The 13,642-nt window shown below is 45.4% G+C and overlaps 1 protein-coding gene across 3 annotated transcripts in view; it reads right to left on the minus strand.

The window, feature by feature from the left end:
- Positions 1-13,642, minus strand: part of OVCH1 (ovochymase 1) — a 1,142,331-nt gene that overhangs the window by 748,475 nt on the left and 380,214 nt on the right. For all 3 annotated transcript variants that reach the window (XM_085652349.1, XM_085652348.1, XM_085652347.1), the window contains exon 9: positions 1,488-1,578. In XM_085652349.1, coding sequence (XP_085508475.1) covers positions 1,488-1,578 — 91 coding nt within the window. The remainder of the gene's footprint in view (positions 1-1,487; positions 1,579-13,642) is intronic.

The raw sequence follows: 13,642 nt of genomic DNA on the forward strand, positions 1-13,642 counted from the left end.
TTGTCCCTCTGCAATGTGAAGAGGAGATGCGGTTTCACAGTGTGGTCCATGTTTGTTTCCGCATTGGCGCAGGTTACATACTGAATGCATGTCAATGTACATTATGGCTGTTTGTGGGGAACTGCCTATCTAATTTGGAAAATTTATTTGTTCTGCGTCACAGCTGTGGGGTTGTGCTCGTACGTTGTCATCTCACCATTTGTTTGGTCTGCTTTTATGATGCATTTTCCCACCAGACGCGTGTGAATTGCAGGCCTGTCGCTGTTTTTGGATCACGCTTGGCCTCATCGCAACTTTTTTTGCATTCGTGTTTCGCATTTTTGCGGCGTGGGATTGATTTTATCGCGGTCATTTGACTTGTTATCTGGGGACGATCGCATGGTGCCGCCGTGTTGTGAAACTTGGTTAACACAGCGTAAATTTCCCGCGATAGACTCCGATGTTGGAGGTTGCGTTAAGTAACTTTTGCAATGGTTATCACACGTTCTTGAGAATATGCCCTGCAGTCTTTTAGGGAAAGGACACAAATATGGCCCAATCAAATCCTGTATTCAGTAGATCCAACATGTGGATGGAGCCTTCGCCCCTCAGTAGGATCTGTAAGCTCTTTTTAACCAGATGAGGTTAGGCAACAGATGCACGGTCAAGCCAGATCTACCACTCCCATCTAGGTTAGTGTAGAGCTGGGGTCTCGAACACTAAGCTCCTGTCTGGAGTCTGAAGTCAATCACTGCCCTCCTATCTGTGCTGCTGGCAGAGAAAAACAAAGACCGTGAATGACCTAGTCATGCAAGAAATTTTCATACCACTACAGTGTCATGTGGGCCCCTGAAAGTTCAAGCTCTGGTATACTGATGCTGGCTCAGACAGCTGTATAAATAAAATAATCACATCTGCGTGAAGGGCAAGCACTTTATGTGGAAGCATACAACCTCGACCCAATCAAAGCATGTATTCCTGGCTACCAACATGTATACACAGAACCAAAGCCCCTCTCCTGGTAGTGCTTCTTGAAGCCCTCTTAAGTTAATCACAACGTCTGGCAACATTTGCGCTGTCAAACCAGACCTAAAAAGGACAGGCCACACCGGCCACCATTGGTGAGGTACAGACTGACTGCCCATACTCCCATCTCCACAAGGAGTTTCCAGAAAGTTCCTGGCCCCTCTCAAAAAGAGGCTGGCAGAGGAGGGTGAACGCTAAATAAGGCCCGTATTCAGCAGCCTGATGCAGAGTCAGTGTATACTGATAGAATAAAGCAAGCATGCAGGCAAAACAATCCCATTCTTTAGAAATGGCCATTTAATGTCTTTGCGCAAATGCCCACCCACTGTTTGAGAAGGCACACATTTACCACTGCAAAATGGCCGCCCCTTGCTGGGCACACAGCTGAATGTCCTCTCTGCATGGGCCACGTTTTCAGTACTAGAACCTAAAGACGCATAAAGACGCATAAATAAGAATAAAAAGAAAAAAATTAAACTTACCAGTTATTAGTGTAATTTTGTCCTATGCTCTGGGGAAATTGTATAGTGCCGCTGCTTCCACTGACCGGCAGTCCATCACTGCTGCACTCCTCTGCAATGAACAAATAGGCACAGTTAAGGAACATCAGTGGGGTTCAGAAAATAATTTTGACTGGAGTCTACAAAAATCTCCAATCCAAATTAAATTGCATAAAAATGTATTCTCTTTTTATGAGCAACCAAAAAGTGAGAAAAGTGTTAGCCAAATGTTTTTCTTGTCGGCTTTGCATCACTCAACAATCCGGAATTTTAGTTGCTAAATGACCACTGGCTTGAGACAAAGTGCCCAGAAGAAGAGCAGGGGCATTAAACATGTAACTTGAAAGGACTGTTCTGCTATTACTACATTTCATCCATTCAAAGCATGGAACAAACTGAGAAAAATCTCTAAATGGTTGTGCCACAAGAATTTTGCAATCGATTATAGATGTTGCTCGATGACTAACAATATTAAGAGCAGAGATTTAGAAGAGTTTTTTTGTTCAAAGAAACCCTTCAAAGATGAACTTACAATCGAGGTGCCAGTCTTTAAATGGAGTTTATTGGGGAAGGAAAACTCATTTAAAAATGCCCAAGGTACCTGCACAGACGTGGGTGTCCATCTGGGAATGTGGTGCCTAGGGGGCAAGCAGCTGCTGAGGGGGATATTAATAGGAGGGGAGCAGGGAGAGAATAGTCCCTCAGTTGCACTTCAACGCAAGGTCTGGAGCTGCAGAATACATGCCACCCAAGCAACTTAACATACGGGGAGAATGGAATGCACATACAAGTAAAACACAGTAGGGAAGAAAATGATCAAATCACAAGCAGGGAAGTGGGAGACAAGAAAGAAAGCCATCCACTCCCGAGTTAGAAGTGGACCCAAAGCATGTTCTATGTACTATATGATAGATCTTTGACAACCAGCTGAGGCGGTCTGAAAGCAAGCCCTAAAAATGGTACAATTTGCTCTTCCCTTTCTGTATGCCAGCCCAAAATGCTAAATTGATTTTGCATTCAATAAAGTGTATACTATTGTGCTAAGCAAGTTAAATAATGAATACATTATCTATCCAGGAAAAAGGCAAGATCAAACAGATTTGTTGCGCTGGTGCCTTGCCGCATAAGTAAACACTGAGGGAATGTTCTTGCAAGTTTTCATGCACATACCTGCACCCACAACTTACTGCACCAAACACCCCACTCCAAGTCTTGTAACCACCCACACAACACTCCAAACTCACATGCATGCTCCTCAACAGCCGATAACTCGACCACCACAGAGATCTGGGACATACTGCAAGACAGGGCTCGTTTCCTTCAGTCTGCTTGACCCCTCGCCCCCAAACACAGCAATACAACAAGGTCTAGACACCAGACGAGTTAGCACACGGAGGACCTCAGACTGATAAATGCCACTAAAAACATGGAGAATGACCCAGGACACTGCAAACAGGAACAAGTTCAAATTCAGCCTCAGAGACTGCCAACAAATGGTCAGGACTAGAAACCCACTGCTCTGGCAGACTGCATCAATACCAGCACCAACAGAAGCAAAGACATGTTTGCCATTGTGAAGGATCATCTTATTAGTGGCCACCTCCAAATCTATCATCCCTTCACTGGACCTCAGCAACAATCCTGTAGTGAAGATCGTTATCTATATATGTACAATGCTAAGTTAGCACAACCGCGTTAGATATTGGAAAGCCATATTGCCGCTTTTGCTGCTTTTGCACACGACACTGTAGTCACATGTTATTAAATTGAGAAATGCTTGCTCAACTTTGCTTCACATGAGAACTGTCTGTTGTTCACATCCCAAACAGTGAGCTGCGACCTTGGTCTGTACACAGTGTAAAGAAACAGTCTGGGTCGCTAGACGGTGCATGTTGAGTTTAGGTTGATCGGCCCACTAGTTTAGCCATAACACGCACGCAGCTGCAAATACCTGAAAGTCGAGTGCTTTTAATATTGCAGTGTTATATGTTTTCATTACATTCGGAAGAAGAGCTTTCCCAGGAGCAGAGCATAGCTGATCCTGTGATGTGAACTCACTGAGCTGATCTTTACGGTATGGGGTTCCCCATTCAAGCCTAGAGACCTTTTACTAGTCTAATAATAATACTATTAGTTTGCTAGAGAAAGGAAGGTGGCTTAGATCCACTGTCATTTTAGTATGATTACTCCTTTCATTTTCTATGGTATTGTAACTATGCTGATGGTTTTGATTTTAATCCTTTGTCTGCTTATGTTAGCCAAACTGCTGCATCTTAGGACATGAGGTTTATAAAATAAACTCTTTAAACTTTTACCGTGTCTGTTTATTCTGTTGTGGACTGGTATGAGAATAATTACGAAAAGGTATTTCTGATTCCCACCATTCCTGAGAAATATACTAAGTCGCTTGTTCTGGGTTGTCTATACATTGGGACCGCCGAGCTAAACCTCGGATATCGAATGGGACACTGATGCTGGCCGGATAAGGGGTTCTGGGGTGAGTTTTTGGTACACCACAATTCACTGAGGGCCTGGGTTCCTGTGCATAGTTCTGCGCATAAGCAGAATCCCTGCAACATGGCGCACCTAATGTTTGGTCTATTGATTTGAAACGCCTTAGTAGTGCTTATATTAGTCCACAACACCCTCACTCTGGTTTCCGGATAACGGGAGTGACAGTTTAACCTACCTGTGTTTCGACTAATAGGTTCCTTCAAGCTTGATCATTAAAAAGGTTATTTTTTTCTGAACCCCAGTGCTACAGTTGATATCGTTGATACTCTTTAGTGTGTCCTGATGGCAGTTGACATAGCCGCGCATAGCCGTGCACCTCTGCGCCGTCATTTGACGACGTATGGGGTGCCGGATGATGGGATGGCTGTAATTTTTGTGGTCAGCGCTGATGCGTCATACCCGTATATGTTTTACTCATGGGTGACTTTTCCGGCGTTGGATGACGATGATACGTTTCACACCTACACTGCCACACAGCTGCCTGCAGTCTAAACCCCATATAGGACACAGGAAATTCCAATCTCTGCCTGGCAGCATACTATTTGGTTTAATGGCGCCCTTCCCCATGCGGTTGCACCGGCGAGAATGGACCCGTTGTCTATTGCAGGGGCCACATGGCCGGTGCTGGCCGGCTTTACGCCTCATCCCCGCTATCTCACGGTGGGGGTGGCTGAGTTGCGTGTACTACACACTGCCCTGATTACTGTCCATAGGGCTTTAGTGCAGTACGTGTCGCGCAACGTGCAGGTAGGGGCACCTGCTGTTGCGGGACAATCTACGGACCACCACGCGGTGGTCATTAGTCCGGTTATGGTTAATTCAGTGGTCGGCAAGCACCCCCAAAGTAAGGATGAATTTCCTTATTGGCTTGCTGAGAAATTTGACCAGTTGGAAACGGTTTTTCCAAATACATCTCCTGTGGAGAAACACAGGATCCTCACCATTACTTTGCATAAAGACCTGGTCCCGGATATGGCCAATTGTGACAACTGGGGTAAGGTCTTTGCCGCGACCTATTTGAAGTGCTATGGCACTCAGTCTATGTCTGTGCTACCATCCGTCATCAAAAAGGTTCAGGAGAATCATGGTGCGGAGGCTGCTATTGAATTGGGAATGAGGCTTGTTGACAGCTTCGATGTGGTATGCTCCATGGTAATGGGCAACCTCAAAGGAGATGCCATGCAGTTCCAAGTCGCAAATATGATGGACCGCGTGGATGACCTCGACAAGCCCAAAGAGTTCGCTAAAGTAATTGCGAAGGCATATAGGTCTGTGGGTCGTAGTGCCTTGGGTGTAAAACCGACTGTGATCATTCCTGATATAGTACAGCAAACTAAGGTGAGCTCGTCTACGAAAGACGAATGCCCCAACTTTCCTAAACAAAGCTGGAAAGCTAAGAAACAGGGGAAACCGCAACAGAAACAGGGGTCACGTCCTGCCTCACCGGTACAGAAGTCTACCGAACGCACATTTGAACTGCGCGATCGCTCTCGTATTAAGTCACCTGATAGATTTCAGGTTTCTGAACAACGCTCTCCTCGTTCTTCACAGGAAACATCGGCTTCACAATCCGGTGGCGGAGACCGTGGGGAAAGAAGGGGTGCTCAGAGTCGTGAGTAGCCCCACCAGTCGGACAGAAAAGGCAAGCAGGACGAATCTGCACGTCAAAGACCCCCGTTTCAGAAGAAGAAAGTTGCTACACTGACAGCGAGGTATGCCTCAGATGGTAAGGACGCAACTTCAGAACCTGACATGGGCGCTAACGCTGCTAGACAGCGCGGCGGAAGTTACAGTAGTGCGACAAGCACTGCGTCCATATCTGGTGGCGACAGCAACTGATATATTCGTGAATATGGAAACTGCTGACACTCGGGTGTCTCCCCCTGATAGACTGTATAATATAGTCATTCAAATTAAAGGCGACATACAACGTACAATTCAAGGAGTTTTTTTGGGATAATCTGACCACTTCCTATGATATTCTATTGGCGGAGGCATATTGGCCCCCGGCTTTAGTTTTAGATGCTCCTAGAGGGGAGGAGATAATCCTCCCGTTCTTTGCGCACACAGTGCCGAAGGTCCAAGCTAAAAAGTACGCCGCAGAATGGGCTCAGGTGCTAGCACCTGCGTTCTATCGAAATCAGGTTGGCTGGGATAAATTGTCGCCCGGCCATGAGATTCCCTTGTGGACTACGCCCCAACCTCAACACCCCATGCGTCGCGAAGCTAGACCTCACATCACGTCGATCCTTTAACAATTGGAATATCAAGGAGTAATCGAAACATGCGTCACCTATGAATAATCCTTTGTTCACTGTGACGAAGCCTGATGGGTCGTACCGCCTAGTGTTGGATTACCGGCACCTAAACTCGAATTGCCGGACCTGTGCAGTACAAAACACCCACAGTTCAGCTCTCGTCGATAGTCTCGTGAGAAAGAGGTTTAAAACCACACTTGACATTTCCAATGGCTTTTACAGCCTTAACCTGTCCTCTTAGTAATAAGTGGACGGCGTTCACCTCGGATGGCAAACAAAAACAATTCAAAAGGTTACCAATGGGCTATAACAGCAGCCCTGGAGTCTTCGCCGCTCGCGTGTTCTCTCTCTTAGAGGGTGTAGACCCTGATGCGTACTCGTATGTGGATGACATTTATCTCACAGATGACGAGTTGGGTTGATCGCATTATTGTTTTGTTTGCAGACTTCGTTTACAAATTCAACTTTGCGATGTCTCCCATTGCGGAATATACAGTGTTGTTCTTGGGGTACGAACTCAACAATGAAGGTCGAGGATTGGCTCCGCACTTTCTAGAGAAGTGCGCATGCCTCCGTGCTCCTACATCACTGAAGAAATTACAATCTCTGCTGGGTTTTCTGAATTTCGGTCGAACTTACATCCCGGATTATGCCCAGCATATCAAGCCGCTTTATGCCTTGGTACAACCTACTTTTTCCAAATCTTGTTAGCTGCCAGAGCATTCAGCTATATTGCAGTCATTGCAAGCTGATTTTCTTGCTTCTAAATACTTACTGACGCGTGATAACCACACTAACCTGGTCATAAGAATTGTGCCTGGCGCAGTGGGTTTCACGTACTGAACGTTCAATGAGGGTGACACCGTCCCCATTGCTTACAAATCTCACTTGTACACTTCGGCTGAACTGCGGTTTTCCGCTGTCGAGAAAGTTCTGACAGCGATGGCGATTGTGAAAGAACAAGCGCTGTCACACAAGGTAAATGCATTTTGGTGGTAACACCCTATCCTGCCCTTGAGGCGGTGACAAAAGCAAGTGTACCGAATTCTAAAGCTTTGCATCCAAGGTGGATACAATGGGCCACTTCCTTGACATCGCCGGACGTCACATATCTTTGACGCGGCACTTCAGACTCCGGAGTTTTTGCAGTATGAATTCGTTCATCCAGCTCCTCTGTCCTTGCGCCCGCTCGAGGATTACCATTGTGTCATGTACGCTGGCGGTTCTGCGCAACCGGCAACTGGATCAAAGCAAGCCTATTCAGCGGCTTGCGCAATTGTGGTCAGTACTTTCGTAAATGGAGAATTCCAGTCCGATGTCGTGCATACGCAGTCATTGGATGATTGTACCGCGCAGTTGGCGGAGCTTCGTGCTCTGGTGCTAGCACTAGAGTTTGCTGATCCCCGAGTCACTACCCTTATAGTGAGTGACTCCTTTTATTGTGTTCAATCTTACGACATTCTACATTTTTGGTCTCAAAATGACTACCATGATTCCAAAGGTAGCACGATTAAGCATAAACTGCTTTGGGTTCAAGTGGCAGATCTTAAAGAACGTCTGCCTCTCGTGAATGTAATTCACACTCTTGGTCACCAACGAGTTGGTGTCCATGCTGTCGGCAACAGCCTAGCTGACGAGGCAGCAAAAACAGCAGTGGCGACATACTTAGTAGCAGCAGTTACAGGATCACAAAGTAAGATCAATGATGACATCTTGGCAGCTATTGCTGCTATAGAGCAGGGAACGAAGCCACCAAGAGGTTTCCCTGCTCGTTACCATTATCGCTTAAGTCCTGATAAAGTCCCATTAGTGAGGATTAATAACATTGGTGACAGATTGATTCCCAACGTGGACTGCAGACCTTCTTTGATATTAGCGGCTCACGAGGGCACGGCGTCCGTGCATGCCGGCGTAGCAGCTACTGTATCTCTGTTACAACAACGTTATTGGTGGTGCGGTTTGTATAAACAGGCCAGAGCTTATGTTCTTAATTGTGACATTTGCCAGCAGATTAAACCTTCAACTGCGGCGCGCCCACCACAAACTCAGTTGTACATATCTAATAAACCAATGGGTTGTGTTTATTTAGATCATTGCGGTCCTTTTACCTCTGATACTGCGTACTAATACATCTTGGTTGCAGTGGATTCGTGCACACGTTTTCTGTGGGTGTGGCCACAAAGGAGTGCTGATTCTCGCACGGTCATAAAAGATTTGCGTGTCTTTGTTGGGAGTTTTGCATGTGGTACCTTTCATTCTGATCAGCGCCCTGCATTCGCCTCTAAGGCGTACAAAGAAGCCATGAGAAATTTGGGGGTCCAAGTCAAATTTTCGTCTCCATACCGGCCTGAGGGTAATAGTGTAGTGGAGCGAATGAACCGTGACTTAAAGCAATCTTTGACAGCCAGAGTTTTGGGTACTGGCCGGAACTGGCTAGCCCACTTGTATGACGTACAATGTGCACTTAATAATCTCCCTAGAAGGTCTCTGGGTGGGCGGACCCCATACATGATGCTCTTTGGTGTACAAATGTTTGTCCCAGACCTTGATGGTCTGGACATGGCGGCGTCAGCCGCACCCTTTGACGTAGATGAACACTGTGCTGTATTGCAGAATCTTCAAGAAGCCAGAGACAGTCTAGCGAAAGACCACGTACCCTCCTCATCTGATGCTGAACTTCAGGTTCCGGTAGTCGGCTGGCTACCTCGAGTTGGTGATCTGGTCCGTGAGAAGGTGGATAACAAGAAGGAGTTTGGCCCCTCTTATCATGCACCGGTTCCAGTGCTTGGAGTACAGGGTACTAGAACAGTCATTTTAACTCCACTTCCTGGTCGAAAGGATAACAGGTACATCTCGATTGACAATGTCAAACTACAGCGAGTGGCCGATTCTTCTTAGTATGACTCCGGCAGTTTCTTGCCCTTCGATGCGGAGAAATTCTGCTGTGGCCCGAGCTTCTAACACATTGCCTGCTGTTGCCGTCGAGATGCAAACCGTTACTGGTCCCTTGTTGCCACCAACACCTAGTGGTATGCTTGAAGAGGTTGAGTATGCTTATCCTGCGGATGTTACCTTGCCTGTTTTACAATGCACCACAGTTGCCCACTCACAAGACTCTTGATTCTCATTCAATGACTTCCATTGCCCCGTCCAAAGTTTCGATTTTTGTGGCCTGGTTCAAAAGACATTTTTTAATTCCCCCTTGGACTTACATTTGGCTGGTGCTCATATGTGTTTTTTTGTTTATGTCCATTGGCTTTGTGGTAGTGTTTTTTAGACTTATCAATGGACACTACCTTAAAGAAAGATCAACGATTCGACTAATTAATGGGACTTTGGCCCCCCACTCCTCATCACACATTATGAAGAGGGACCAGACCTTTGTGAACATTTCTGCCTGGCCTGTACGTAATGGGATCGCTTGGGACGCCGTAAAATTTCAAATTCATGGCCCCACTGAAGTGATTAATGTGCCAAATGTATTTCGTGTTTCTATGGGTGATGTCGTTAAGCAGAACATCCACTCAGATGACTGGGATGTTCAGGCCATAGAAGCACCGTTTTCTGATTTGATATATTATGCTGCATTTGATGCTGAGGATTTGTATTTAGATACTGCGAATTATGATGAGCAATTATGTTATCAACATTATGGCACGCATTTCCTACACAAAGCAAATACATTTGGAAATTTTGGAAATTATACACAATGGGAACACTGCCCCGCCCCTAGGATGGGCAGCTCTGCCACGTTAGTGGAAAAGTTCACCTATTTTTCTGATTTTAGTGTGTCAAATCCGGCCTCCTTTTATTTTAAGGTTGCGCCTGAGTCTGCTTCCAAAGTTAGACTGACACACACCACATTGTTGTATTCCAAGTCCTTTATGGACGAGTTGGCATTTGGCGGGTATGATCTGTGGAAAGCTACTGTCGATCTTAAATCGGTTTGGGGCTCCAAACGATGGCAAGTACAGGGAACAGAAGCTTTGCATCGTGCCTGTCTCATCCCGAATCACATGTTATTTTTAAATTCGTCCATTTTTCAGACCACCTGTTTTGGATTGGCTACTTCTAAAAGATTAAATTCTCCCTCCGTTCCGGGTCTGGGTGCTTATCCCAATTGGGGTAATCATACGGCTCTATCCCTTGCTATGTTGCAGACACAGGTTTCCAACACGTCCTTCAATATTTCTGTATTGAATCCGGAAGGGTGGTTGGTGTGGCAAACTAGTTCAGACTCCCGTCAACATCGGTTTCTGGATTTAAAGCAGGGGTATACACAGGTTCGTGTAGACCCCCGTTTTGAATCTTCTCACACTGTAACTACCTACTCAGTAGGGAAGTTATGCCAGTCTTGGCTGCAACATTCCACTTTAGCGTCTGTTAAACTTCATTTAGCACAATTAAATGACGAAAAATAGATTTGAATGATTTTGTTAAGGGTCCTGCAGTTGGCAGGCCCAAACGATGGGTGTATGCTGTTTATAATGAAGTTTGGAAGTTATCACAAATTGAGGCTGCATCCAGATTACGTGCTATTGATCAAGCCAATATGGAAAAGGTGTTGGCTGTAATAGAGAATAGTATTAACACCCTATCTTCTAGAATTTATACCTTAGATAATATTGTATCATCTGTGGTAGACATTGTGCAGGATGATTTGTCTGTATTGTATCATGGTCAAAATCAGTTGCGTTCTATTATGCAGTTTGCATGGACGTTGCAAACTTTAAAGGCAGGGAAAGTCCCTTGGGATTACATGAACACTTCATCTTTGTTCCTTCCTTTTAATTTAACTGCGAAACAACAGTTCATGTCCATGAAAGATGCTACATATTCATTACTACACATTGAAAAGTTAGAACCTTTGCCTTTCTCTGTTGCTGAATTGAATTCTGCTGTGTGGCTTGTACATGGGTTGATCACGTTACCGTTCCCCCTGTTTAAGTTTAGTTCGTGCATGAAACATTATTCTCTAGGCAGATATGAACAACTTGGTACTGCCTTCCTGCACGAAGTTTGGTCACTCCCATTCACGTATAGATGTGTGAGAGACAGCAAGGAGGTTTACTTGAAAGGTGAAGAGTACACTTCCGCTCCGGATCACTCTGTTGTATGTAGGCACATTCAATTGCATGGTGCATGTTATGTGCACACCCCTAATTTAGCATGCGTCCTGAAAGGGATTCCTTTGCCAGTTACAACGCAGTCTTTTACGCTGCTTGCTAACGGTAGTTATTTGCTGTTAAATAATGAAGCTTGCTGTGGGATGTTAGTGGGAATACCCTACATAGTGACTGTATCACAGAGAGTAGTTTGCTGTAATAACGTCCTTTTCCCACCCCTCCATGGCCAGCTCGATGTATCCATCTGGCCTTCCATTCCAACCTTGAAAGCAGAGTTCAACAAGATGAGCAGAATAAGGGCTCTATTGTCTCAAAAAGAAGTCGCGTTGACTTCGTCCCGGGAAACATTTGTCCTTCACGTAGCAAACACCCGCACTGAGGTGCAAGCGCTTTTGAATACTGATCTCCCACTTCATTTTGGGACCCTGATTCAGACTATCTTTAATGCCTCGTCAACAAGTGGCATAGCTCATTTTTTTAAAATTGTGGGCTCCGGCCTCGTGACCTCTTTTCAAACTATTTTTGGTGCGATCCCGGCCTTTTTTCATTCTATTTTTTCTAGCGTCTTCGGAGGTCTCCCTTTACTTCTCGCCCTCATAGCTGGAATACTTTTGTTGATCTGCGCCCTGCGCTATGGATGCACAACTTGCGTCACACGACAACATGTCCCGGCTGCTCCATCTTCGTAACCGGATGCTTGAATACTATGGCACTTTACCACTGGCAACTCTAAGCATTGCCTATGGATTGGCCTTCCGGTTCCCCTACTTTACTTGTGTGCAGCCCGTCTTTCATTGCCTAGATTGTCCGTTCCAATGGGCTCTGGATTTGTGTCTGTCGAACTCGGTGTCTCCTGCCCCGGATTATGATCGGCTGATGAGCCCCTTAGTGGCTCATGAGTTGGACTGTTCTGGCGTCGGGATTATGGCCTGTGGAGCAGCACATGGGAGTCCTTGGGAATTGGGACATCGGAACGGCTGCGATTGACTTCTTAGCGAGAAGTTATCTTGAAGGACACGCCAGTTGTCCTCGTCTGGTGCTGGAGGCTCCGGTGGTAGAGGAGCATGTATGTTCCTTCCCCGTCCTGAACTGGATGGCAGATAATTTTGCGGAACGTTCCAATGATTTTCTCTTGGAAGCTGTTGCAACTTATTGTGCTTATACATTGATGGATTGACTTTGCACTTTCGTTTCGTCCTACATCGATTGAGTTTTTTTTTTATCCTTCATATGGGTTTTTTCACTCCTTTTAATTTTTTCTTCTTCTTTATTTTTTTCTTCGAACTTTTTCACTTACCTTATATGGACTTATAGTTCATGCCCTTGGTTCTGTTCTATCAAACTTGAACTCTGCGTTATCTGCAAGTGCGCCCCTACTGGTTAGTGGTCCGATCAAGGGGGAGCCGGGGGTGTAGTGAAGATCGTTATCTATATATGTACAATGCTAAGTTAGCACAACCACAAAAGATGTTGAAAAGCCATCTTGCCGCTTTTGCACACGACACTGTAGTCACATGTTATTAAATTGAGAAATGCTTGCTCGACTGTGCTTCACATGAGAACTGTCTGTTGTTCACATCCCAAACAGTGAGCTGCGACCTTGGTCTGTACACAGTGTAAAGAAACAGTCTGGGTCGCTAGACAGTGCATGTTGTTGGCTTCAGGGTGATCGGCCCACTAGTTTAGCCATAACACGCACGCAGCTGCAAATACCTGAAAGTCGAGTGCTTTTAATATTGCAGTGTTACATGTTTTCATTACATTCGGAAGAGGAGCTTTCCCAGGAGCAGAGCATAGCTGATCCTGTGATGTGAACTCACTGAGCTGATCTTTACGGTATGGGGTTCCCCATTCAAGACTAGAGACCTTTTACTAGTCTAATAATAATACTATTAGTTTGCTAGAGAAAGGAAGGTGGCTTAGATCCACTGTCATTTTAGTATGATTACCCCTTTAATTTTCTATGGTATTGTAACTATGCTGATGGTTTTGATTTTAATCCTTTGTCTGCTTATGTTAGCCAAACTGCTGCATCTTAGGACATGAGGTTTATAAAATAAACTCTTTAAACTTTTACCGTGTCTGTTTATTCTGTTGTAGACTGGTATGAGAATAATTACGAAAAGGTATTTCGGATTCCCACCATTCCTGAGAAATATACTAAGTCGCTTGTTCTGGGTTGTCTATACATTGGGACCGCCGAGCTAAACCTCGGACATCGAATGGGACACTGATGCTG

Source organism: Triturus cristatus, chromosome 4_1 (assembly GCF_964204655.1).
Source record: "Triturus cristatus chromosome 4_1, aTriCri1.1, whole genome shotgun sequence".
In the NCBI taxonomy this organism is placed as follows: domain Eukaryota; kingdom Metazoa; phylum Chordata; class Amphibia; order Caudata; family Salamandridae; genus Triturus; species Triturus cristatus.